This window comes from Kryptolebias marmoratus, linkage group LG24 (assembly GCF_001649575.2).
Source record: "Kryptolebias marmoratus isolate JLee-2015 linkage group LG24, ASM164957v2, whole genome shotgun sequence".
NCBI lineage: Eukaryota > Metazoa > Chordata > Actinopteri > Cyprinodontiformes > Rivulidae > Kryptolebias > Kryptolebias marmoratus.
Genome location: NC_051453.1, coordinates 17,279,860 through 17,307,487, shown reverse-complemented (window position 1 = coordinate 17,307,487; position 27,628 = coordinate 17,279,860). Strand labels below are relative to the sequence as shown.

General features: G+C 40.5%; 1 protein-coding gene and 1 long non-coding RNA gene across 3 annotated transcripts in view; one reads left to right on the top strand and one right to left on the bottom strand.

Annotated features, from left to right (window-relative positions):
• Nucleotides 1–18,362, bottom strand: part of LOC108243416 (capping protein, Arp2/3 and myosin-I linker protein 3) — a 45,460-nt gene extending 27,098 nt beyond the window's left edge. The window contains exons 1-17 of one of the 2 annotated variants that reach the window (XM_017428834.3): nt 18,086–18,362; nt 13,456–13,550; nt 10,432–10,482; nt 10,270–10,329; nt 9,130–9,251; nt 8,873–8,967; nt 8,468–8,538; nt 8,266–8,339; nt 8,106–8,181; nt 7,081–7,169; nt 5,805–5,899; nt 4,628–4,714; nt 3,988–4,097; nt 3,793–3,870; nt 3,593–3,669; nt 3,035–3,139; nt 2,794–2,863 (exon numbers count right to left, since the gene is read on the bottom strand). In XM_017428834.3, coding sequence (XP_017284323.1) covers nt 2,794–2,863; nt 3,035–3,139; nt 3,593–3,669; nt 3,793–3,870; nt 3,988–4,097; nt 4,628–4,714; nt 5,805–5,899; nt 7,081–7,169; nt 8,106–8,181; nt 8,266–8,339; nt 8,468–8,538; nt 8,873–8,967; nt 9,130–9,251; nt 10,270–10,329; nt 10,432–10,482; nt 13,456–13,550; nt 18,086–18,143 — 1,413 coding nt within the window. In that variant the 5' untranslated portion in view covers nt 18,144–18,362. The remainder of the gene's footprint in view (nt 1–2,793; nt 2,864–3,034; nt 3,140–3,592; nt 3,670–3,792; nt 3,871–3,987; nt 4,098–4,627; nt 4,715–5,804; nt 5,900–7,080; nt 7,170–8,105; nt 8,182–8,265; nt 8,340–8,467; nt 8,539–8,872; nt 8,968–9,129; nt 9,252–10,269; nt 10,330–10,431; nt 10,483–13,455; nt 13,551–18,085) is intronic. The other variant, XM_017428833.3, reaches the window with a different exon arrangement.
• Nucleotides 7–652, top strand: LOC119616801. Its single transcript, XR_005232847.1, has 2 exons — nt 7–478; nt 561–652. It is a non-coding gene; the product is annotated as an uncharacterized LOC119616801 (long non-coding RNA).
• Nucleotides 18,363–27,628: the final 9,266 nt, after the last annotated feature.

Below are 27,628 nucleotides of genomic sequence, written 5' to 3'. Positions count from 1 at the left end.
TGTCAGGATCGGTGGTTTGTTTTGTTTTTCTTTTGTTTTGGAAGCCTGCCGCTTCCCACTTCCTCCACCAGATGCCGCCTAGGAGCAGAGCCCCTGGAGAAGCGTGTGGTTGAACCCGGAGACACACCTGTGGCGCATTTGCTGACTGAGGCTGGGGATATTTAAGAAGCGGCGAGCTGACACTTCCTTGCCTGAGTGTTTGTTCACCTTGGTAACAAATCGTTCCAGAGTAAGGCCCGCTGTGTATCTTCCCGAGATAATCGCCTCCTGTGTTTGTTCCTTCTCGTCAGGTCTACCTGGATTCCTCCGGAGTTTTCTCGAGAGAAAAGTTCTGTGGATCGTTTGTTCCGGACCACGACCAGCCGCCAGCTCGCTCCCCACTCAGTCTGTCTTACCTGTCCGCCCTCCAACGGTTCACTACCTCTCCACGCCGCCCTGGGTCTGTCGCTGCTCCTAAGTGAGCTTCCATCTGTTCCTAGTAAGCCTTTCTCTCCTCTACATATATATATTTATATGTTCCTCCACCTCCCAGGAGTCTAACCGCTTCCTCTCGTTGACAGTGGCTGAACTGGTTATCCCTTCCTGACTTCTGCTCCGTGTTTTTCTCCCCAACCCTGTCCCCTCTGTTCAATAAACTTTATTATTGTTTGCATACGCGTCTCCTGATTGTGTTCGTGCATGTGGGTTCGTAAACTGGAACCAAACATGACATTTTCAGTGCGTTGTTAAAGTTTAGGTGGAAAACTAAAATTTTCTACATTCTGCAGGAGGAAAAATTTCACTTGATGCACTAATAGATCTGACTGCCTGCAGTGGCTATGTAAAGGGCAGCCATTATATTTAAGGGGATCAATGCAAAAGCACTGAAGCAACCTTATGACTATTTGCCCGTTATTCTTCTGTTTCTGTGGCAATTTTTTGGTTTGCGTCACCTCCCACAGTTTTGTAAGGACCCGTAAGAAAATAAACTAAAGCATGTACGATCCATTGGGAATGGTGAGCTATGACCTTTGATAGCAGCACATCATACAGCGTAGATGAAATTCACAAAAAACACAGCGAAAGAATATTGGGATTTTGGTGAGATAAGCCTTCTTTGGAGCCCTAAAGCTCAGGCATACTTCAAAGTAGAAACATAATTCTAAGTTTAAAAGAGTCACAGAAAGTTAGACTCTACATGACTGAACTCGCATTTTGGTTTATCACCTGCTGCCATTAAAGATAGATGCCAAAGCTAATCAATCAATCAATCAATCAATCAATCAATCAATCAATCAATCAATCAATCAAATTTTATTTGTATAGCACATTTCAGCAGCAAGGCATTTCAAGGTGCTTTACATAATTAAAAAACAAAATAAAAACAGCATGTGACAGTGAATAAACAGTAAGAAAGAGAAAAACATTGAAGACACTCTAACCCTAATTTAGCCATAAGCAGCTCTAAACAGGTGGGTTTTAAGTTGAGATTTAAAGGCACCCAGTGTTTCAGCTGCTTTACAGTTTTCTGGATGTTTGTTCCAAATTTGTGGTGCATAGAAACTGAAAGCTGCTTCTCCTCGTTTGGTTCTGGTTCTGGGGATGCAGAGCAGTCCAGAACCAGAAGATCTGAGGGGTCTAGACGGTTGGTACAGCGATAACAGATCTTTAATGTATTGTGGTGCTAAACCGTTCAGTGATTTATAAACTAACAACATTATTTTAAAGTTTATTCTTTGAGCTACAGGGAGCCAGTGTAGGGACTTTAAAACTGGTGTTATGTGCTCTATCTTCCTGGTTTTAGTGAGAACACGAGCATCAACCATAGCAAACAAAAAAAAGACTATAACCCAGTCAATTGTAGTAGCTGAGTCATTTACAACACAATCATAGTGCTGCTAACAGATTATGTGGGATCTTTGTTTAATACTTTGGCACGCAAAATAGTAGACAATATGCATTCCTTTAAACGCTGCCAGTTTCATTTTAACACTTTTTTTTGTACATTTTGAAGATTTTATCACGGCATGTTCACAGAGTGCTTTGGTGCTGTACACTAACTGTTAGGCTGTTTAAGCTCTCCAAAATCTAGGTTTTGGCGCACACAAATATGACACATCTTTTAAAGGTTATATACTTGAAAACAGACATTTTTGTCTGTGTTTTCGATACTCTGTCACTGACTTCTATTGTACCGACTTTTCTCTTCAAAACAAGAAGTGAAGGTTTTTTTTTTAACTTGCCATACCCCCTACATAAAACACCTTGGACACAAAGAATGTGGTGACCAGGCGCTTCTGCCACTTATGGTACACAAACCTTTTTCAGTACACCTTATGGTTTTTGCCATTTGTCTGAGGCTTACTTTCGACTCTACAGGTGTGTAGTTACCATGGTGACCACAATGAGCCACAGGCAGCAGCTTTAATGTTTCTTTTGATCTTGGTTTCCTTACATTTTTTGTTCAGTTTATACATCAAAACATTTGCATTTTGTCATCATCGATCTTTACAAAAGAAAGCCCGAAATTACTGCTGGGTTTTATAGAGGAACACTGATGGATGTTCAAAGTTTTAGGCAGCAGCTGCATAGGCACCCTTCAAAAGTTTTCTAGTTATAACTTTATCTATTTTCTTTTTTTTTACATTTGTAGCAGTAGATTGTATTTGACTGTGAGCGGTTCAGAAGCAGGTGGTCTCCTGCACCTCCCTAACCGCTCTTGTGATGCTGCTGCTCTCTTATTGTACTGCCTATGTGTGGAATCGGCTGTGGAAAACAAAACTACAGATGAACAAAGAGAAAAAAAGCTCTCACCTCACAGCCGCTGATGTCCAGATGAAGATCGGTGATATGAGGATTGGAGGTCAACCCGGTCAGGACAGCCCTGTGTGTGTGTGTGAGTGTGGGAGGGGGGAGGTGATTGGGAAAGAAGGAGATTAAGAAATAAAGACCTGATTGAAACGGCTGCGCCTGCCTTTTCGCTTTCAGTGCAGAGGAGTTAAGATGAAAAGGGAGCACATGAGGACAGGAAAATAAAAGGCGACATGTCAGGTACCTCAGAACATCAGGGGGCAGCTTCATAGAGGCGAGGCTGACATGAGTGAGGCTGAAGGCTGAGCTGAAGAACTGACGAAACAATGGCAGCGTGTCCTTCACTTTCCTGTTGAATTAGGAAAAACCACAGGGATCAAAGAGCAGGAATGTGGGGGTGAGGATATGGGACACAGAGTGAGGATGAGACGTGCACAGTCACAAGCAGGAGATGAAGTCTTAATGTCAGTGACGTGCCAAATGAATATCAGTGCAGACCTGAGAGTACTAATAAAGAAGAAATGTGGCTTTAGCATGAACGGGCAGAAAGTGGGGTCAAATAATAGATCTGTTTAAACACACCAACAGAAAGGGACAAAATGTTTTTTGTGATCTTTTACTTAATTCATTTCTGACAACCCATTAAACAAGAGTGGGTATGAAATTAGCCAAAAGGAACGGGAAAGACTGGGTGAGTGATGAGGAAAAATTAAGCATCTGTGATGAAAGTGACAATACATCTTTCCAGATTTGGAGGTGGAGCTGTCTGTATTGTTTAGGTAATCTTAAAGATATGACTAACCTGTGGGAGAAAGTATTTTTGGAAAGATTCAGAAAGGAAAGATCAGCGCAACACCCCCTCAGAAGAGCCCCAAATAGCTGCACAAGACACAGGGTGGAAACGGTTAATGTGAGCCGAGAGCCGCACGCAGAGAGAGAAGCGCATTTTCCTCCAGCGCCACCCATCAAAGTTTGATCAAAAAAGCAGACGTTCCCACTCACAGAGTCAACAGAGCAGTCTGTGCCTGACAGATCCAAGTGGACCAGGCAGTTGGGCTGGGACAAGAACAGATACAAGTTCTGCAAACAGAACGCCAGGAGAACAGAGGAGGTGTCACATTAGGCTGGTGGGGGAAACAAGAGAAACATAAATGGAGCAGAGAGTGCTCCTGTTTCCAGATGGATATGCTGTCTGACCGAGGCATCATCCCCTGAGAGGACCCCGGGGTTCTTGCTCAGGTCCAGGTGCAGCAGGGAGTTGGAGTATTCATCGCTGGAGCACAGAGCCTGAGAGAGAGACACCACGCCTGAGAGATGGAGACAGACAGAGACACGGATGGGAGAAAAAGGAACAACAACAGCAAAAAAATAGAAAACAGAGAGAATAATGTAAAACATTAAGAGACTGGGAATTTTTTCATAACTTCTTACATTATTCATACAGATCTGAGAGCAGCAGGTATCAGTGAATATTATATGGGAAGCAAAGCAATTTAATGCAATATTTAAATTCTCCACTGGGTAGATTGTAAGATGAGAAAGTAACTAGAGGCCCGGTGCCTGCAGGGCAGCGCGAGACATCAGAAGTCAATATGGAAGTCATAACAGGGCCAAAAGATGAGACAAAGCTCTCAGAGGGGGAAAATCTTTTCAGCTCTGAAGATTTTACTTCCTCTCACTCACAGTGAGCTCACCGGAGCTCTGCAACAGCTGCAGGTTAAATAACTCACTTTCTGACGGCTTTGGAGAGATACCAATTTACATAAAAGTAAATCCTTTTTTTTCCTTAAACCTAACAGATGGCGTTGAAGCAAAGAAGAATTAGAGGCGAACAAACCTTTAGAAGTGAGTGACGTCTTGGACAGATTGAGGAGACGAAGTCCTTTGCTGAGACGACACACCTGCTGGATGAGGTTGGACACACCTGCAGCGTGCAGAAAGAAGATACACGTAAAACTCTTTTTAAAATAGACTAAATTTGCCTGTCAAAACTGTATATACATAAACTAAAAAAAGAGATGCAAAGGATTTTAGGATTAACGATGGAATAGCAGATACAGTTTGAAGGCCTGTTATTCCTTGAAGGAATGCATAACAAGTAATGCTTTATGCTAGAGTTTTAAACTAAGATCATCTTATGAGACCTGCAGTTATAATATTCTAATATTTAGATTTATTAACTGATAGTTATAAAATGTTTATCAATGATTTTCCAATTTTCCAGATGGTTCTCAAACTTAAAATTCCCTAAAAACGGCTGGATTTCTTAAACTTCATAATGTTTTTGACATATAAAATAACCATATTTAAATATTTTTACTTGATTTTTATTGTTAGACACTTGCTCTTTTTACAAGTACATGCCCCTTTTGTTACCTAAAAGAAAGAGACCTGTTTGCAACTAAGATAAGGTCATCCTATGTTGAGAAATTATGGTTTGGTCAAATCTTGAAATTAATTTATTAATTTATCTGTTAATGCTCATAGTATGTGTTAAGAATGACTCTCAATACATACCACGACATCTAATTTTAGCTCAGTATCTGTAAAATTGACTAAGTTGTGGCCATTTGTGTGTTTGCTAAGTTCAATTAGCTGTGGTGGCCATCTTGAATTGGGTTGACTGCAAAAGTTAATCAGTTATAAATGTTCATCCAATAATTGCTTACTGGACGTTTTGTTAACATTTGTCCAGTGGTTCATCATTTGCTAACAGAAAGGCAAACGCGCACACAAGCATGGGGAAAACCAAAAACAGTGGCATTAAAAGGCAGGCAACAATTAGAGACTATTTTCCTTTACGGTTAATTCCCTTCTTTAGTGATCTGAGGTAAAAAAACAAAACAAAAGCAGAAATAAACATTTCATTAAGGTGTCAGAAATCTTTTAAACTCGCTGTTATCTAAAATGTAAAGGCTGGTTATTGTCTCATTAAAAACAATTTACATCATCAATCAAAGTAGCACTTTTTTTCTTTCATTTAGTTGTTTACAGAATGACACCTTGGTTCCTACCTTGGTTGTCCAGTGAGTTGTGCGCCAAGTTAATGGAGTGAATGACTGAAGCAGGATTCTCTGAAAGAGCAGCCGACATCTTCTGTGGGAAGTCACTGTTCACAGAACCAAATCAGAGATATACAAGTACCTTACTTCTTAATATAGCAAACTGGTAAATATGATAATTGCCTTTACTGGTTAATAAAATATTTGGTTTCCGAGTAAAAACTGTATATTTCAACCTTCAAGAGCCCACAGTGAGATCTTAAGTTTCTTTTCTGTTTCTTGATTTACACTTAGCACAAAAACAGACCATGTTAATATGTGTATAGCATATGTTTTTAGTTATTATAATACACATTATAAGAAAAATCAGCATCACCAGACAGTAGAATATCTGAGACTGCTTTTTAAGGTGGGGCTCTCTAGCACGATGAAGAAATGAGGAGGAAAGGCTTCTTTGTGAGTTTCACTCTTAAAGTAAAGACAAGTGACACGTTCTGCCTATGGGTGAGTTAGCACAAAGACAAAGTTTGTGTTCCTTCGTGTTTTACCCCAAAGTGTTTTAACTACATACAGCAAAAATGAAAGCAGTTTAAATGGAGACACTTTCCATCAAAAACACCAGATATGAGACACGGATCTGCAGTTCCTAATTTTCCAGATGGCTGCCTCTCAAATTTACAACAAAAACGGATGAATTTCTGTAAAAAATTAATCACAGAGTCTGACAGTTCCGGCAGCCCAACCCGCCTGACTGGCACCCGCTGATCGCGACTCGCTAAAAACTATCAGACAACAAGTGGATGACGCTTCTCATGTGAAATATCTATGAGGTTTGCACTCAACACACAGCAGCTTACAGCTTTGATTATTGTTTTGTCTTAAACTAAAAGCTTGGTGTGATGAGTTGAAAGCAAAGCATGAAAAGAGAAGATGTAAGCAGGGCCAGAAAATAAGCATTTTCATGGATTCCCCCTCACTGAAGAAAGACAATGATGCCGTCATAACCAAGCCATTTTAAAGCCAATAGAATGTTTTTTGCTTACTGGAAGAACTTCAACATAAATTTACATTTTTTAACAACAGAAATGAGGTTGGATGGAATCAACAACTCCTGGAGGGGATATTTAAACAATTTATGTATGGTTCCATCAGCTCCCATATGCAACTAAACACACTCTTACAGTCTGGTGAACACAAACATTTTTAAAACTCCACATGACAAGTTTATACTCAAAGCTTTCAGTTATACAATAAAGTCAAAATAAAGTTGATAAGCATTAAAACTTACGACTTTAGCCCAACATTCTCCAAGGTGATCTCTTCAAGACTGGAGGATTTGCTGACCGTGTGCAGGACCTGCTCTGTGACCTCTGACCCCTTCAAACAGATGAGACATATTTGCATAAGGGATGGGCAGTGAATTTTCAAATGTCCAAAGTCTAAATAAAATGGATGAATTCAAAAAATAATGCAACTGCCAAGACTGCCTTTTTAAAAAATGTTTTCTACCAACCCCTGGTAGTGACACAGCAAGTTGTTTTCTGTTCCTTACGATTTTTTTCAACACAACAACCTTCCCCCACCCCCCCATTGAAAAAAAAAAGTTAACTCAGTCCAAGCAACTGTTTCAGCCATTGTGGTTTATTTTGAAAGGATTAAAAAATGGAAACTACATTCACAGGTGAGCTCAGCTTTGCTGTTTGAATATGTATTTCCTCCTCCACAGTGATCCATTGGATCGGTAAAAACGAAAGCATATAAAGATCCCCAGCCAACAGGATTAGCAGCAAGCACATACAGTATCTATTTCATTAGTGGGGTTTTCAGCTGCAGGACTTCAGGTGAGAAAACTAATTCACCTCAAGTCCCAAATGTGTGGACCTGGTCGTTTTTTTAAGCAAAACATGAAACAGGCAACAGTACTAACTCACAAAGTGGGAGCTGAGATTAGTGCTCGGTATGACTGCTTTCTCTGCTTTTAAACAGTCTGTTGTTCTGCTGACACATGTTGCAGTATATTAATTAGACCTGCAGGAGGAAAGGAGGAACTAAGCATGTGTTGTGAGAGGCATGAATTGCTGCAAGATGGTTTTGTGTTTGTAGTGGTAGCTGGCAGGTGGACAAAGGGGGAACAGGATTGGATTGGTGGTGTGATGAATATTTGAAGAAAAATCATATAATTACCAACAACATTTGGAAAATTCAAAGAGTGTTTTTGCTTAAAAGGCCCATTCCTAATTTATATCAAGCTTGACTCATAGTAAGTGATTTGTCAGAGGCACGTCAAAATTCAACGGGGGTGTTTAAACCTACAATGCGAAGGTCTTTGCAGTACAGTTTGGTGAACCAAGTGTTGTACGCCATCGATGCAACAATCACTGCCAAATCCCTGGAAAAGATAAATGAAGTTAAAAGAAATATGGCACTGTGTTTTCAGATGTAACAGCATTTTGGCCATCTTTGGTTTTCTGACCTGCTCTCCAGATGGCTGAAATCCAGCAGGTTAAACTCTCTGTTGTCCTGAGAGTGATAAATGGTGTCCACATCCTAGGAGCAATATTACCCATGAGCCTCTTTGCTGCAGCGTATGAGCGTTCATTTTGTGCACAGTGCCATTACAGTATGTAACACTAAAAGCCCTTACAGTGGCACAGACACAGTCCCACAGCTCTTACCCATTGCACTTCCTCCTTGCAGCTGATGCCATTATAGTCGCACAGAGCAGCGTAGGTCTCCGAGAAGCCTCCTGAGAGACGCAAGTGGAAGAAAACAAAACAAGAGAGGGGGGGAAAAATGACAAAAAGGAATCTGAGATGATGCGAACAGCTGCTTCCTTCAGCTATAAAATAGAGGGGAAAGAAAGAGGAAAATGCACACACAGACATGTATCCAAATTATTACTCTTTCTTTTGTGTGACAGCTCTAAAGAGAACATCTGGGTGACCGCTTGTGACGTATGTGTGCCAACTTCCTCTAGAGCCTGCCAAGCAGAGTACACGTGCTCAAATCTCTGTGTGCGACTCCACGTGTCTGCCTGTGTGTGTGCAATTTCCCACGTCTGATGATAACATCTCTCTTACCACAGGCCCTCTGCGTTTCCACCGAAGTCTCCGAGCTGGGTGAATACTTCCTGCTGCCCTCTGAAAGGTCGCTGTCTGAGTGACAGATGGATGGGCTGCCAGCATCAAAGAAACACACTTTTACTGTAAGGCATCATCCATCTACTGATAATTGCACAAATAAAAGGTCAGCTGTTTTAAAAATTCTGATTTATTGCCCCTGGCACAGTCATGTGACAATTCATTGAGAGTTTATCTTGGAAGATGGCGACACTCACGCAAAAATGGAGTTGTTGAATATGCGAGACAGTGCGAAGTTAATATGTCCGACCACATGATTGAGGTGCTCGCGTGACTCGAACCTCAGGGTGTAACTGGACTTGTCGGTGTCAATAATAACCTACAGACAGAAAGTAAGAGACTCAATGCAAATTACAGTCAGGCAGGAAGGTGGTTAAGTCTTATCTTATACCTGTTATTTAATTTTCAGTGTTGATGTTTTTCTGTCACACCTCAAAAATCTGAAGCTTTCTCCCACCTCCAACTGTGAAAAACCTGTAAATTCAATTTTATGTTTCTTGTTTTCCACATTGTCTCAACAAAACAGTGTTTTTCTTTTACTGTTTTTCTTTAACATGTTACAAGAAAATTATAATGAAATTTTTAACAGACTTCACGCTGTGCGACACTGCGGTGCTCGCTGAATGTCAAAACAGCTCTTTTACTTCTCTGGATGAAGTACCACCTCCTGAGCGAAGCCTAAAATAAAGGCTTTAATACTCAACATCAAAGTGAGGGAGAGAGAAGTAGAAAAAAAAACTTTCAGAAAAAAAAGTTGTTCAACTCTTATAGCTAAAGAAAATATTAATTATGCAAGGAAACATTGAGAAAAAACAATTTTTTATTATCCCCCCATTTTCTTCTGCTTATTAATGGAGGCAACAGGTTTAGGAGGGAAACCCAAACATCCTTCTCTCTAATAACACCCTCCAGCTCCTCCTGAAGGATCCCAAGATGCTCCCATGCTGGAGAAGATGTATAAGCCCCTATGAACATGTAAATCAAGAGAGATTCACTCCCACCCAGAGTGCATATTCCACCTTTTCCCCCTTGAGAACCATGGCCTCAGACTTAAAGAAATTGAGCGACCCTCGTTGTAAGCCTTCTACAAAGCCCACAGTCAAACTCCTACGATCTCCTTAGCAATTCTACAAGGGTTAAGATCTGGTCCATTGTTTCAGCAGTGTAAGCCCCAGATACCTGGAACACGTTTTATTTTGCTATGACAAAAATGTTGCTTTTGGTAGTTGATGTTGCCCTGTTTTGAAGGCCAAATTGATTTAACATTTCTACTCAAACAGCTGTAACAGTGGTGCATAAAGATCACATTAGGAGTTTGGTATTGCTTAAAAATTCACCTGGTGATCAGGGTGAGAATTCAAAGCTCGAATCTCCAAGAAGTTGAATGTAGTTTCTACCTGTTGTCAAAGACACAGTAGACAAAGTAATGAGTTCATTGCTAATGGGGGGAGAAAAAGACCTCAAACTTTACATTCATTTAGTGGAGCTGTGAGGAGTACCTTAGCAGGAATCTTTGGAGCCAGGAAATAGAGACGCCATGTTGCGAGAACCTATTAAAAAAGTGAAAGAAAAAGAAAGAGAGCAAATGGAATCAAGACTGTGGAAAAGTTCACTGCACAGTCAAACTCCCCATGGGAAGAAAATAGTCCAAGGAGTTTCCATGGTAATGATGAGAGGAAATACGCCTGTATTGATCCAGCTAAAAGCCCTCTACGCCAGTGACACATTGTTCAGCATTAATAGATTAACATCCTACTGTACAGGCTGAGAAACAGCAACATCTCACGAGGTTATAATCACAATCCTACCAATACAGATGTAATTTTATTAGCCTTACATTACCTATGCTGTGGGCCGTCATAAAAGTACCTCATATATTTATTTGAAGAGAGTGCAGCTCTGCTTTAGTTTTTGCTTGGGGCTATTTGAAAACTTAAAGGGAAGAAACTCAAATTTTCACAGGTAAGCATTCATAATAAATACAGTAAATTGGATCATGCTGGGTTGGGATGCCAAATTACCATTTTCCCCTACTACCTCTGCTAATGCAGCAGAGAAGAGATTACTTTTAGATAAATGCAAAGTTTAGGTGGAAATAACTCAAATGTAAATCTAAAACTCTGGCTGATCGAGTGATTGCAGCACTACTCTGCCAGTATCCATTTGGAATTATTTGTGTAATGGACCTCTTGGGTAAATATGATTCTGCCCCCTGATTGTTCTCAGTGAGCAGCAGTTTTATGTTTCGCAAACATGCCTTTAAAAGAAAAAGTCAGTGACTCTCTCCATCAGGGCAAACAAAAGGTAGTGATTCTTTGGCATTTGGCTGCTCCCTGCCAACCCCTGAATACAGCCTTCTGCTCTTTCTCTTCTCCTCTTCTGCTCCGTCGCTCCCAATCATTTACTCCATTCTCTCAAAACACCCTCCTGAGGACAAAGCATCCCTACAGCACCCCGCCCTTACCCGATCGACCCCACGTGTCCATACCCCCCATTGAAAAGCAGTAATGAAATTAGTGATCTCCCACTTTACTGTTGTGTTTTCTAGTAGAGAGGAGCTTGACACGAGTCTGTCGGAAGCACAGATCGACAGCCCTTTTACACCCACACAGCAAAATGTGAATGTGAGATGGAGAGAAGGAGGATAGGATGGGATGAGGCGGGAGGAAGGGAATCTGGTTCGCTTCAAAGGCTGTCTGAAGGAGTTGATTAGAAAGACCAGATTGTATCACATTAGGGTGATGAGTCTGGGTTACAGCAGGTTGTTAAGACAGTGCGTACAAGTAAATAGAAGTAAATCATGCTGATGCAGCAGGCAAGAGAGACACTTACCCGAGCGTTTCACATCAAAAACCGACCAAACACACGTCAAGCCTATTGTGGTGTAAAATTATGCTGGAGCGTTGCTACTGAACAGAGATTCTGGTCTTGTTTGGTTTGAAAGTTCAGATGTGAAAAAAATCACCCAGATAAATTCACGTGACCTGCAGAGACGGAACAAAACCACTGATCGCAACCTCAAAATAAACCTTGACTCATCCAACACCTCCATTCTAAACCCAATACTTCAATGAAACACATTTAAGCTTCTCTTTCCTATGCCAAATGCTAACCCAGTACGTTTGATCAAACTCCAAATCTTTTTTCTGTCTTCTGCGTGCACCCAGCGGGAGTGAGACCCCTTGCTTTCCAGTTCAGCTTTTGAGAGGAAACAGTAAATGAGACATGGATTGGATAGAGATTACTGGAAAGATGTTTTTTTTGGCAGATAGACATATCAAAGTGACTAAAAATCAAAGGCTATAAATGCAGAAAGTCTTCTAACTGCCCATCCTTGCCACATGATGATTCATTAAAGCCTCCATTGAGTAAAGCTCCATTCTACTAAGGCGAAGGAGCTTTTAGCAAAAGATCATTTACTCATTGATGGGTTGCAGAGGAAACAACAGACATCCCTACTAGGACTGGGTGACATATTCAGAATATCTTATATATATATATTGCAAATTTCCTCTTGTGCAATATTAAAAATGACTGTATCGCAAATACTGAGTATAAATTTTAGCTGCTGCCTTTTAGTGTCTGATTTAATTCACTCTGAGTTTTGCTTTTCCCAGGCGCTTCTCTTCCCTCTCATCCTGAAAACCCCAGCAGTGAGGAAACAAGGGTCAGAGGAGGTCTGTGAGTCATTGTTCACCATTGCATAAGGTCATATTGTTGAATTAATACAGTGACGAAAGAAGGAATTTAAAACACTGCAACATGTTTCGTCATTGGGCTAAAGCTCCAAACCATTGCAATAATACTTTTTGGTCATGTCCCCCAACCCTAGTCATGTCTCTCTCAGTTACATGTACATAAACCCCAGCAGTACATGTAGTTTTAGTTGTGGCTTCATAATGTGTGCCTGCATGAGGTACAGTATGTGTCTGCATTTTGCAAACACTGGTATTCATCCAGGATTCAGTCTAAGTTTTCGTTCAAAGTGTAAAAGCTGAACTGCCCCAGATTTTGTTCAGATAGCTAGTTGAGGTTACCCTCACTCACATATCTCTGTCCCACATTCTCTGATGAAAGCGCCCCACAATCAAAGGCTCTTCACCCTTCTCCCCCCACTGCTTCCACTGTGAGGGTCTTAAACACAGAGGAATCCATAGGTGCTCCCACAGCTACTGTCCATCCAATATTCAACCTGCCAGGCTGCCAACACCAGTCACAAATGATGGACCCCAGTCGTAACACAATTAGCAAGTGACTGAAGAAACACAGCTCGTGCTGTTAAATCATTGAGCTCTTCTGCTGCTGCTGCTGCTGCAGCTGTTGTGGATTTCATGCTATGAAAAAGATCCAATAAGACTGCAGAAGATGTTAACATCAAAGACACTGAACATGCATGATGCATGCACTCAGATGTATATATACAGTAGCAGGGTTTTGCTCTTCATCATCAAAAACCAAAAAGAAAGGCCCATTAAATCAGCACAGCTAACAATGAGGATACAAGGGGAAAAAAAGCAACTTACCAGAATTCTGTCCTCTGTTTTGCCATTTTTGGTGTCAAGCTTAATGCTACAAACAAACTTTATAGATGATTTATCGATAATCTTCCTGATGCTTTCTGTGGAGGAAAACCAAACATATATTGTCAGTCTTACAGTATATTTGTTTCTTATCTTATAGAAGATAGCAGTTATTGGAACAACTATGAACATTTTGCAATTCTTTTTGAGGCAGTTCATCCCAGAACAAAATTGTGTCTCTATTTATTTTGAAAAGTTATTACTGTCTGGTGATAACACAAATGGGCTGGGTTTCTCCACTGAAAGGCACTTCAGTAACCTACAACATCAATTTGATGAACATAAAATGAGACATAATGTTCACTGTGCAGGATTATTTGAAAAACTTCCTGTCTCCACACATTGTTTTTCATACAGCTGAAGCTGCCCAGAGGCGTACAATTAGAAAAAAAAAAAACACTCAGAAATCTGAAACATTACAGCACATTTTCAGTGAATAAATACAATCCAATTAAATGCACCAAAATTCAGGAAAAGCGTGGTCTTATAGATTGAAATCAATGCACAAATCAAAGAAAAGGTCTAAGGGTTAGAATAAGTTTGCTATTTAACTGCATCAGTTGTGGCATTTCAGATGATACCATAAACCATTATACAAAATTGATTGAAATACATTACAAACATCTTAAATGCTAAATTATATCAGCTACATCTTATTGTAAAATGACAAACAGCGGTGCAAGCTGTTTAAAGACAAAGCAGCTCTGAGAAACAATCTGGATTTTATGAATTCCTTACTGACTGGAAGAGAAGCCTAACTTCGCTCTGATGCTCCTAAAAGCTAATACATTTTTTTCAATGTAATAAAAACATTTCAGCGTTTGCCTCAGCATCATTTTCCTCCTCACAGGACCAACACTAGAGAGTCACTGTGTGTGATTCACAGAGATCTGTTCCTGACAAACAGTATCACTGTCAGTGCCGTGACCTTTGACTTGTTTACGGCACGTAACCTGCCTGCTGCACCAAGCCGAGCGTCTTACTCACAAAGTGGTGGGAGAGCGCACAGCAGCGGCATACACTCGCTTGCAGGAATTGCGTGATTCAGAGTCTCACTTACTGTAATCCGAGGAATATATGAGGAAATCAATACTAAAGTCTGAGTGTAGGGTTTTAAGCTTTGGAGACGATGCAGTCACACAGTCCTCCAGATACTTTACTTGTGTAGTTTACACACACATTTACTGAACCCTTTTATCTTTAATGTCACATCAACTTGTTTAGATTGAGCTCAAATTTAAAGACTTACCATTTTTATAATTAAAATAATGCCCAAACATGCATAAAACTGATTGTCTTTATGCTCCATAAATGGTCATATTTTCTCTTTACAAAATAGTCAGTAGAGATAACCAGTGATTTTCAAATATTTAAAGTTAAAATGGGCAAATTTGATGAATTCATTCGAATCATTGCAACCATTAAAATATACTATAACTAGATACAGGACCACAACCTGGAAGTTGAAGCCACTGTGGATGAGTGCTCCCTACTGAGCTGGCTGCAGTACAATTTTTAAGTCCCACTTATCCATGTAAACAAATGGAACATTTAAAAAAATTAAAAATTAAAAACAGATCTTTTTTTATAGCAGTGGTTTTTTGTTGATTCATGTACCTCTTGCTTTGCAGCTGTATGCTCAAATACACATTTTTGGAATACGTTTAGTTTTAAATCATTTTTTGAGGCTTTATAAAACATGTGAAACTCTGAAGCATTACACTGTGATTGACAGTGTGACAGCCTGTTAGCAGAGGGTGTGGCAGGACTTTCGTATTGAGGTTACAACCCCACGCACATTGTATGCAGGCTCCTAAAAATACAACAAGGTGACAAGTCAAAAAAAAATTGACTTTTTGGCTTCAATTTTGAACAATAAGAGGCAGCAGAAATGCTTCATCCATCTATATTAATATTGATGATCGCAATTTCATTTTACTATTTTTTGGGTTCATTTGCACCAGCACTTAGGAGTGACATTCCAGGTTGTTTCCTAAAAGGTGCTTTCCCAGTCAGTATGGGTTTTTCAACACAGTACCTACTGCCCACCCTGCATCCAAAAAATTAAAAATAAAACAAATCAAAAACAACTTGAAGCATTCACAGCATCAATTTCTGCAGTGGGCTCTGTAGTTTTTATTAAAAAGAAGATAGAAATTGAAAGTGGAAACTAGGTTAATGGGTAACTCAACTTTACTGTTGCACTGCATCCATCCACTTCCATGTTACTGAAGGAACATAAAAATTAGCAGTAGCACATGTCTCTGTACCTGAAGCCTTTTATTTATTTATTTTTTTGAAAGGTTCTCAGCTGCTTGGGGTTAGTAAACTTGAATTCACCAGAATGTCATGATCGGCGGTAGGAGGATTTGGACCCAAAATGCAGACGAGACTGACGAGTTCCAAAGTAAAACTAATTTATTCAAAAAGAGACAAAAACAAAAGGGCTGACATGGCAGCAAAGACTAAATAACAAAAGCTTACAAATAATGGTGACACCAGGAACACAAGGGCGGGAGACACGAGGGAACCAGACTGAACATGACAGCAAGCAAACAAGAAGGAGAAGGAGATGACCAGGTTTTAAAGGCAGCGGGTGATTAGTAAGTGGACTCAGGTGAATGATTACAAACTGGGGACAGGTGAAGATGGGCGTGGCAGACTGAGCGGAAAACTACTGAAGTAAGGACAGATGAATAGTGGCACAGGAAACACATGAGAAAAACAAGAGTGACGAGAACACACAGAAACACGGCAGTGACAACATGAAAACAAATACAGGAAAAATGACTCAAACTAAAATTGTGACTCAGAAGTCTTCATTTCAACCATGTGGACACAGTAATTTTTTAATCAAAAGCAAAAAAAAAAAAAAAAAAAGAAAATAGTCCTAAATGATACAGTGGCAGCTAAGATTAGTGTTTGTAAAGACTGCTTTGTCCGCTTTTAAACAGTCTGTGCTGAAACTCACTGAGCTATATTAGTTATGGTGGTATCTCACTTGGCTGTGACTAGTGAGCGAACAACAGTCGTGGCATTCATCTTGTCATTTTCACAAGGTTCTCAACTTCCCATGGTGAGTCGCAGAGGTGTGCAACCTCGTGGCTTGAGTTTTGAACATAGTCAACAGCTTTTCTCTCAAATTAGTCTCAAACTTGTTGTGGGGGGTCTCCAGCTCATTCAGTTGAATTTATACACACACATCTTAAACAAAAACAACCCATCAGAATTTTGCCACAGGTCAACAAAGTGAGCTGAAAATAATGTGCACAGCCATGACTGCTGCAGTTTGGAGGTTTTTCTTTTTTGTTTGTTTTGTTTTGTTTTTTAACCATTTAGTCTCCTAACAGTCACAGCTCAGCGAGATACCACGTTTAGTCTGGATGAAATAAGCACGTCCTGTGAGAAGCGTGAACTGCTGCAACTTGGACTTATTTACAAAAAGAAAAATCTAACAAAAAGAAAAAACAATGAGGAGTGCCTTTTGCCTAACGCACACACCCTTACACTTTGAAGCAAACAGGCACTATAAGACCTGCTATAGTCCAAGTAAAGCCCGAACAAGAGATGCGACTCCAGCTTCCAGCAGGTGACCTTGTGCAGGCCCGCAGGCCACCAGGTGCTCCTCCCCCCTGAGAGTGAGGCTGCAGGAGGAGGTGCAGCCCTGCAGGTGACTGAACTGAGAAGCAGGGATTCCACAGGAATAATCATTGCAGAGCGCCTGATAGAGCCATTACGAGTAATTAACACAGCAGCAGAGGCCCTGCTACCTTCAGCGTGTGTGCGCGCGCACGAGCACGGACCAAGGCAGAGCTGTGACTTTGACATATGGAAGCTGTTGCTGTTTGAGGAGAGAAAAGCCGGAATAAATATGTATGCAATCTGTGAGCCCTGTTAGGCAGCTCGTGCGTTTTTTTATTTTTATTTTTTATTTTTCGTTTATTGATTGATTGATTGATTGATTGATTGATTTTTTGCTGGCAAGATCCGGTGAACATCTGCTTTGTCGGTTCTTCACTTTCACACACCACGCACGCGAACACATGCGAAACAAACAAAAACCAACCAAGAGGCAATAAGAAAAGAAACCAGCACATAAAACTGGGTGTTACAAGGGGGGGTCGTGTTGTAAAGCTGGTGGTTTTGGTTTTAAAAAATAAAACACACACACGCTTTAACTCACGAGTTCACACCAGAATTTCCACAACGCCCCCTTTCCCTCTCATGGCCTAAAGCTGGGTTTATTTGATTTCTTGTTAATTGTCTGCCCCTCGCCGATGCGCTCACTGAAGACAAGGCATTTCTCCTCCGCGCGCACCGCGAGCTAATTCTCATGCACCGAGAAGGAACCAGCCGCCCCGAGAAGCTTGAGGACAAAACATGATGAAGGTGTAGCTCCTGGTGAGCATCCTATGCGTCTGTTCGCTCTCAGCCTCCGACAGCCGCGCGAGCGGAGCGGAGTGGAGGAGGAGGAGGAAAGGGGGGTTTGGAAAGCATCCCGAACCTGACCGCACGCGCCCCCCGGGGGGGCGCGAACGAGAACGAGGAGCCCAGAACGACAACCTGCACCCACCTGTGATATCCTTGTTCACACTGATGAAACCAGAGGCGGTGATCTCTTTAGAAGCCATGTCTGCTCCTCTCTCCTACCGCCGCCCCTCTTCCTCCTTCACTCTCCTCCTCCTCCTCCTCCTCCTCCCCGCTGGACCTCTCTCTCTCAGTAATGGACAGCAAGGATGGTCTCTCTCCCAGGCATTCCAGCAAAGCATCCGACCGGCCGACGCGCTTCCTGGAACGAAAACTGGGAGGCTGGATGTGCAGGGAGCGACGGGGAGGTGGAGGGAGGAAGGAGGAATGATGATGAGGAGGGTGAGGAGGAGGCGGGGACCGCTGAGGCATAATGAGGCTGCTGTACCCGTGAGAATGGGAAGCTATAGACTGACCTGAGTCAGGGTAAGGAAAACGATGGAAATTCATTAAAAGGAGTGATTTACAAAAAAAAAAAAAAAAAGAAAAAAAAAGTTTTTTGTTTGTTTGTTTCTTCTCTTTTGTTTGGTGGTCCTACTCGACAAAACAACAGGGATGTAGAGCAGGAGGAGCCTTGGGTTTTGGGACACAGGAGGTGCCAGGACAACTCAAACACCATATATTCTAGGTCAGAATAAGCTCAGGGGCCAGAATGTTTTTTTTTTTTTTTAGCAGACTCTGGGAAGGCCAGCCTTTGATGTAGAAGAAAAAAAGTTGTGACACTGTGTAAAAAGAAAAAACAAAATGGTAAATATATAAAATGTTGAAACTATGAAATTGTACAATTGAAAATTGTAATATTGAAACTGATGTCAGCAACACATCTCAATAAACGGGGGCAAAATGATGTAAGAGCAAGTACAAAAAAAAAAAAAAAGAAACAGCTGCAGGAGAATTTTGCAACTAATTAGGTTGATTAGCAACAGGTCAATCAGAAGACTGGGTTTGAAAGAAAAATATTTTAAAGAGGTTGAATCACTCAGAGGGAAAATAGACAGGTTCACCAGTCTGCAAAAAAACTGTGGATAATTTTAGTCCATCAGCTTCAGAATAATGTTCCTCAACTGATAATTGGGAAGCCTTTCTTTGAATCTCCCATCATCAGCCCATAATATCACCAAAAGATTTTAGGAATCTGGAGAAATCTCTGAACTCAAAGGACAAAAAGAAGAAAGTCAGTACTGGATGCTCTTGAGCTCCAGGCCCTGAGGGACCACAGCATTAAAACCATTCTGTTCTGGACATCACTGCATGGGCTCAGGAACACGTCCACAAATCATTGTCTGTAATCACAGCTCACTGTGCCATCCATAAATTCTGGTTAAAGCTTTATCATGTAAAGAAGTCATAATTGAACATCATCAAGAAACGCTGCTGTCTTCTCAAAGCTCATTTAAAATGGACTGAGGCAAAGGGGAAAACGGTTAGTTGGTCAGACAAATTTCCTCTCTTTTAAAATCACATGTGGCATGTCCATTACACTAAAAAGGAGAGGGACCATCCAGCTTGTCATCAGCACACAGTTCAAAAGCTTGCCTCTCTGATGGTATGGGGGTGTATTAGCGTGCATGGTGTGGTCAGCTTACACATCTGGAAAGGCACCATCAATGCAGAAAAGTTTATACAAGTTTTAGAACAACATATGCACCCATCCAGACAACGTCTTTTTACAGGCAGGACTTGTATATTTCAGCAAGACAATGTTAAACCTCAGACCGCATCCATTCCAGCAGCATAGCTTCACTGTAGAAGAATCCAGGAGCTGAACTGACCTGCCTGCAGTCCAGACCTCTCGTCATTTAAAATATTTGAAACATCATAAAACAAAAATCCAGCTAAGACCCAGGACTGTTGTACAGCTAGAATCCTCCATCAGACAAGAAAGGGACAAAGATCCCCTCCAAAACCTCCAGCAGCTGCTCTCCTCAGCTCCTAGATGTTTACAGACTGTTGGTAAAAGAAGAGGAGATGATCCATAGAGATGAATATGGTCCTGTTCCAACTTCTTTGAGATGTATTGCTGTCCTCCAATTCAAACTGACCTTATTTTTCTAAAAAATATTACAATTTCTTAGTTTGAACACTTGATAAATTTACTATGCTTCATTGCAAATAAAATAAGGGGTTTATGAAATTTGCAAATCATTGCATATTGTTTTGTTTACACTTTCAAATTTGGATTATTATATATTTAATACAATCTATTAATATTTTGTATTTATTTTAATTGTTATTATTTGAACTTGCAAAACTGATTTTCCTAAGAAATGATGATAACCCTGCAGATATAGTTGCACAATATAGCCATGACTGGCAGAACATGTGTGAGTGTGCTTGTAGAAACAGGGAGACAAACCTTTAATTTATGGTCATGAAAAAAAAGGCCACACTCCAAGAGCTTTAAACACAAAGTTGACCGGGAAAATCGCTGCAGGCTAGATGTGGCACACATGTTGCCGGTTGATGATCCCTGCTCCAGGTGATAAAACTAAATAATGCTCATAAGTTGCCCAAGCTGTTTCAGGTCACCACACATGGTCTGTTGATTTGGCAAATGCAGCTAAACATGGAAATTATGATCTGAAACTTGCCATGATCCATAAACCCTTAAACATGCCCAATGCCGAACCAAAGGTGTCTTTATTGGTTCTAATTTATCTGTCAGTCAGAGATAATTATTATCCAGCTCTGTTTATTGGATTTGTGGTATTCAGGAAAGGGTAATAAAACAGACAATAAACAGCTCTGCCACCACTGGCATTTTGAGTTTAATACATCAGAAGCTTATCTGGGCTCAGAGAATGAAACCACGCTGACGATTAACATAGTTCTCAGATTAACCCAAAGTGCTGGCGTGCTAATGTTGGATGAGCTAGACACTATCTTTGGATCACGAGGAACAAAATGTGTCTCATTTGTGCTTTTATCTAACATGACAAGTCAAAGACCTTTTTCAGACGTGGAACTCTTCACACTAACGGTTTCATTTGTTGAGCAAATATGTGCCTTGTGTGATCCAGACCTTCAGTAGGTCATTTATATGCTTCACACAGTCATGACTGTGATGGAGAGAGCCCCTGTGTGTTTGTGAAAAATATTCAGCATTTGCTGGATGGGAGCTTTCGTCAACTGATTTATGATCAGGATGTCACACTGCCACAAAAAACTTATTTTAAAGTCCAGACAGACACTAAAATTATGTAAAGATAAACCCGTGGAGGATGGGAACAGTAAAGAAAATATTTCTACAACCATATAACATCACCAGTGACAGGTAAGATAAGTCAAACGTCGCAGATTGTGACAATTCAGGTGACATTTGGTATCACCACTACCTCCCTCCAGCACTGATAGTTTTTGAAATTTATGAAAAATGGTCAAAAAGAGTTTGCATCACCTGTATGTAAGCAAAGAGCACAATAAAAACCAAGCAGCTCAAGAAAAAGTGTTGAAGTTTTGAAGAGGTACCCATGAGGACCAGAGCTGGGCTCTAAATAAAACTGAAATCTCTGAACATCCCATAGAGGATACTTTATTTTCAATAACACACTGCAACAAAATAGAAAGCATACTCCAAGAAAGGCACTATTTACAAAGGTGACAAAAGTTCTTTTCACATTTCAGGTGTGTTTTATTGGTGGAAAAGGGGCGTCCTTGAGAAACTGTCACTGTTCCCTTTTTGACCAAGCAGAGAAAGCTTCAACTTACTTTAAAGTGTGTTTACACGCAAGAAGTCAACACTGCCAAATCAATTTCGGTTAGAGTGGCATGTGAAGCCCATCACTTGACCCATGAACACCCATTCAGCTCCATGGCTACCTCGGTTCAGAGGTATATCAGAGCACCTCTGCTACTTGCTACACAACAGCGACACATCATGCCCGGCTTGAAACCAGATGTGTGAAAGGGGATAAACAGGCCAAAAATGACCCCAAAATAGCTGTACTCAATCGCCACAAAAACTGGAGCATACAAAACTGACCATTGTGGAATAAAGGCCAAAACAATCAAACAAAAATAATAAATTATTTAAAATGTGGTAGAAGGCTTCTGTGACACCTTCAAACACGAGGTTAGTGGTGCTTTGGTCAGATGAGACACAGACTAATGTTTTTGCTAACAAGGAAAATGAAGCATGTGTTGCAAACAAAAGACCTCTACATCAAGAATGCAATGGAATGTGATGGTGGCAGCATCATATGGGCTCCCTACAAAACAGTTCCACTTTATGGCCACAAAGATGAACCCCTTTTTAAACGGCCTCTTGTCGTACAATAATGTGCCAATCAAGGCAACTATATCTCAAGACTCACACAGTTGAAGCCACCATAGTGGAACCAGCGAGTGACAGCAGCACTGTTTCCCATCACACACACTCGCCAACTTGGTTCTGTGACTACCTTGCTTGGTGACTCAGAGGTGTAACAGCAGTGGTTTGAATTTAATGCCCCATATTAGAATTCATCCAAATTTAGTTGCAAGCCAAAAATGTTGTTTAGCTATTTCAGTAAAGACCAAAGTATAATCTAATAGGCTACAAGTTCTCCTTTTGTGTGATTTACTACTTACAGTAAAACAAAAACACATCTGCCATAAGAGAAAATTGGCATCCAAGTCAGCTGGTTCTGGACAGAAAATTAGGATGTAAACAGAGTAAAAAAATGACAACAAAGCCAATCAAGAACCTAAACGAGTTAATAACAATGTAAAAATATGGTATTGAAGATGATTGGGATTATGCAACAAGCACTGACAGCATTACTGGAAAAACAAACAAACGTATTTTAACATTTGCAGCTAGTCTGTTAGATCATATGGGTATAGGAGCAGATAAATGACATTAGTACGCTGAAAAAGAAAAATCTCTGGATTGCTGATGATTGACTGTAGTTTGAAGTGTTCAGCTCTCTGCCTTTCTGTGTGCGCTCAGCTCTGCTGTCACATGGCTGCTTTGTTAACTAGTTGACAGAGGAAGGAAATGTCTCCACCAAGATGACCATCTCTGTCTGTGGTTTGCTGTGACATTCACTCCTCCACACATTATTTTTTGACTCACAGCCCCTCAAATAAAGCAGGTTCTGGGAAACATCTTTGGACTCTCAATTTAAACACTGGAAATTTCTAAACTCTTTGGTTTTCATTTTTGATGGAGCTAAAAAGGAAAGCGGGTGGATATTTTTAAATTCCAAACACTGAAGCCTTGACAGAATGAACATCATCCTTGTTTCCTCCCTGCTGGGTGAGTATCACAGATAATTCCTCACCGATTCTTACTGCATGTTTATCTTCAGACAGGCTTATGCTGGGCAGGTTTTAAAGAATGTCCTTGTGTTTTATCATATAAAAATCTTTTTTCTATTAAATGGAAAACAGTTTCCATGTCCTTCAGGACGAGTCTGCACTTTGCTGTCAGAGCAATGCTGATACAGACCCAAAGCCAGCCTCTCTTCCTGTATTTGATGCAGATATCAGGAGGACGGTGTGCAGGGTTATAAATTTAACTCGGCTGCTGCCCTGCAGTTTGGGCTTTCAGACAGTGCAAAATTTAAATGATGTGCACCAGCCAGAATTTGAATAGAGCTAATGGAAATGTTTCAGACAGGCCTGCCAAATCGTTGTGTCGGCCGTTCCATTCTTGACAGCTTTGAGTTATGTGTCAGAACTTTCTGATCATCATATGGCTCTGTGTTACTCTGCTGTACAGTGTAGGTGTCTGGCAGGAAAATACAGCAAATATGTGTACATTCCTTGTCCTCCCATGGGGAGGATAACAGTCTAAACAGCCTCATTAAGGAAGGGGAAGCTCAGCTCTCTCATACACTGTGTAGTACTGCTGTGACTGTGTGTGTGTAAGGTATAAATGCAGCTCGAATGGTCTTCAAAGTGCTGTCTTGGCAAAGCATTGGATTGCTGTGCCTCACAGCTCTTAGATGTATCCAAGGAAAATGTCTTTTTTAATGTGACTTGATTATTTAATCCTAAAATCTGATCTGGCATTTTGCCACGTGGGAACACTCTGAGCTGCCTCCTGCGATCATGCCATCATGTGATTATGAGCAAATGTGTGTGTTTGTGTAAAACAGCTTCTCTGAATTTCAGGTGTGGCCGTGTTCGGTCTCCATATCGCTGCACTTGAAGGTACGAGAGATGCTAAGCATAACAAAAAAGAACAAACATCTCCCATACACCTGCAGTACACTTGACATAAGTAAAAAACAAAAAGAAAGGCTATAAAGAATTAATGCTGCTCCTGCAGGGCCCATCGTGAATGTGTGGCCTCCAGGGTCAGAAATCTACCTCGGAGAGTCTGTGTTGCTGCAGTGCAGGCTGGATTCTAACTCCACTTCTGCCTGGACCTACCGGTGGTACAGGAAAAAAACAAACACTACTCTCCCACTGAACCCCAGGCATTTGGTCTCTGATGACAGCTACTTCATCACGGCTGTAACAAGGGAGGATGCAGGCAGCTACTGGTGTAAAGCAGAGCAGAGAGAGAGCAACATCACCACCGAGGTGGAGGTTGAGCTCAGTGTGTCAGGTGAGCGGCAGCACAGTCCGCTGCAGTTAGATTGACTTTTAATATCACATATCAAAAATTTATACCAACCGCTACCTCTTAAGTATTTAAAAATATCCATTATCTTCACATTTGAGCCATTCATATGCTGACAGACACAAAGAAGAAAGATTTTACAATCCAATCAGAATATAAAAAAACTCATTATCAAATATCAATATCAAGTTTGAATAAATAGTTTTGCTTTAGAAAGGTTTAGGTGAGATTTATGTAATTGATAGTTTTGAGTTCATTAATGTACATAACTAGCTCTGACTTCACACCAGAGTTAGTAATAATGTTCCTCAGGGTTCTGGACTTGGACCAGTTTTGTTCTCTCTTTATATGCTTTCCTTGGGAAATATGAAAACACAACATACATTTCCACTGTTCTGCTGATGACAGACTTATTTATTAATGACCCCTGAAGAAGCAAATCCTTTACTGAGGTCACAAACTTGACTTGAAAATATAAAGACCTGGAAACTTTCTTAATCTGAATCCAGGAGGTAATGAAAATCGTTGTGATTCATTTTTTTTAAATTATAATTTTATTTTGAACAGGATTACTCTAACCTAAATGCTCCTGTGAGGAACCTAGTCATCTTTTACGCAGACTTGTCTTTTAAGTCTCACACTAAACAACACTCGTTTTCATCTACAGATTATAGCCAAAATCAGAAACATTGGAGTTTAAAATCCAGACTCTTTACCTGCTTGTAAAACTAAACTAAAAGTTACTTGTTTTTAGAAAATCAATGTTTAACTCAATTGTTTGTGCACCAGTACAGCTGACCATCTTTTCTTTGACTCCCTCCTCAGCTCTGCTTCCTCCCTCACTAACTCTGACTCCCAGCAGCCGACAGATCTTCAGTGGGGAGCGTTTCACTGTTCAGTGTCCTGCCAGGACCAACTCCACAGGCTGGAAGCTGTGGCATTTCTCCCCAGAACGGAAAAACAAAACGCAGATGTGTCCACAGCTAGCAGGGGCTGTTGGTGCGAACCACTCCGACGTTTGTGTTTTTGTTGTCGACCGTGAGAATGGCGGCTTGTACTGGTGTGAAGGAGCTGAAGGCCGCACCCGGGCAGTCAACATTTCAGTAAGCCGTGAGTCTCTTTTCTTCAGCCAAGATCATAAAAGCTCTGGAAAAACTGGGGAGAAGTTCAACATGTCGAATATCTTTGATCCACAGATGGGGACGTCATTTTAAAGACTCCAGCCTTTCCTGTATATCAAGGCGGTACAGTGGTATTGTACTGTCAGTACAGGACAAGCAGCCAAATTGAAACCACCTTTTTTAAAAACGGAATAGCAATCAACACTGCAGAAAAAAACATAAATCTGACTATCAAGAAAGTGACACAGGAACAAGAAGGCCTTTACAAATGTGGGTCCCGGGACAGAATGATGGAGAGCCAGGAGAGTTGGTTATCAGTCACTCTTGATGGAGGTCAGATGTTTTGCTTATTTAAATCCTTAATATTCACTAAAACTAAATCATACATTATTATTGTTCTGTTTTTCAGGCAATTTCACATCAAAAGCCGAGACCTCCGCAAGTGGTAAAATAATGTCATTGGTCTAATTTTGTTAGTAGGCTTCTTAACTAGTTTGGAGGAAACACCCTGTTACAAAAAGTAACACTGGGGTTTGATATGACAATGAGAAATAGCATTTTTTTAAACATGGCCTTTATTTGAAAGACTGTTGTGCTTTTAAATAAAAGAGGTAAGTGAGTTTTACTCAGGGGTGTTTTCAGAATTCAGGGATTAGTTTCTGTCAAACAAAACACTAAAATATGCTTTTAGCAGGTGTGATTTAAAGGGAACATGAATGAAAAACAGTAAGCTGTTTTGTACAACTTTATCTGGTTAGACAAGGTGCTTTTTTGAGGTTAATTTTTTTATTCTGCACTGCATGTGTACATTTATGGTAAGTATGTCCTCTTCCAAATCAATGGGTTTATATATCAGCACATAATAAAATAATCATCTGGTCTTTACAAGGTCTTAAATTTAATTAAAGACTACATCAGAACAACAACAAAATGCCATTATTTATTTACCAAAGATTTGCTAAAATGCAAAAACAGTGAATAATTAGGAAAAAATCCCCCTGCTCCACGATTAATGAGCTTGTAGAACCAATTTCAGGAACAATAACCTAAAGTAATCATCTTTTATACAACCTTATTAGCCTCTTATTAGGCCTCTCATTAGGGGATTTTTCATGACTGTTCTTTACAATGACAATTCATTCATCCATCCATCCATTTTCTTTATCCACTTTTCCATGCAAAGTCACAGGCGAGCAATTCCATAACATTTTGCAAGTTTTCTTTTTAGGCCAGGTCAGGTCAGGTTGAGGGCATTGCAACACTTCAACTCTTTCTAGTTTTGATTTTAGATTTGTTACTGTCCAATAATTGTCCTGTTGCATGTTGCTTTTGGCAAAGCTTCAGCAGTTGGACAGATAGCTGCTGAAGGACAACAAAATCTAAAATACTTTAGTAAATAGAGAAGTGCAAGATGTGATCCAAGGTGCTTATAAGCAATAATCTTGTATTGTATTGTGTTAGATGGATACAGTACAATACATTGTATTGTATTATACTTATACCATCACCCCCTCCACCACTGTGCTTGGCAGCTATTATGAACCATGTTGTGCATCATGACCAAACATCTCCAGTTTGGTCTCCAAAGGAAGTGTCAGGAACAGTGGAGATGACGGAGGCGAACCCAGAATGCAGACTCATTTTAAAGAAAGAAAAACTAATTTATTAAACTAAGAAAACGAACAAAAACAAACAGCTGACGTGGCATGGAACAGAACTCAGAAAACCAGGAACACGGAGCGAAACAAACAAGAGAGACAAACATCAAACAAACCTTAGACAATGGACCAGCGAGGTATGGAGAGAAATGACTGGGTTTTAAAGACTGGGGATAACGAGGTGAGTGGGAACAGGTGGAATGATTGCTGAGTCGGGACAGGTGAAGATAGGCGTGTCTGACAGAAAAGTGAATGAC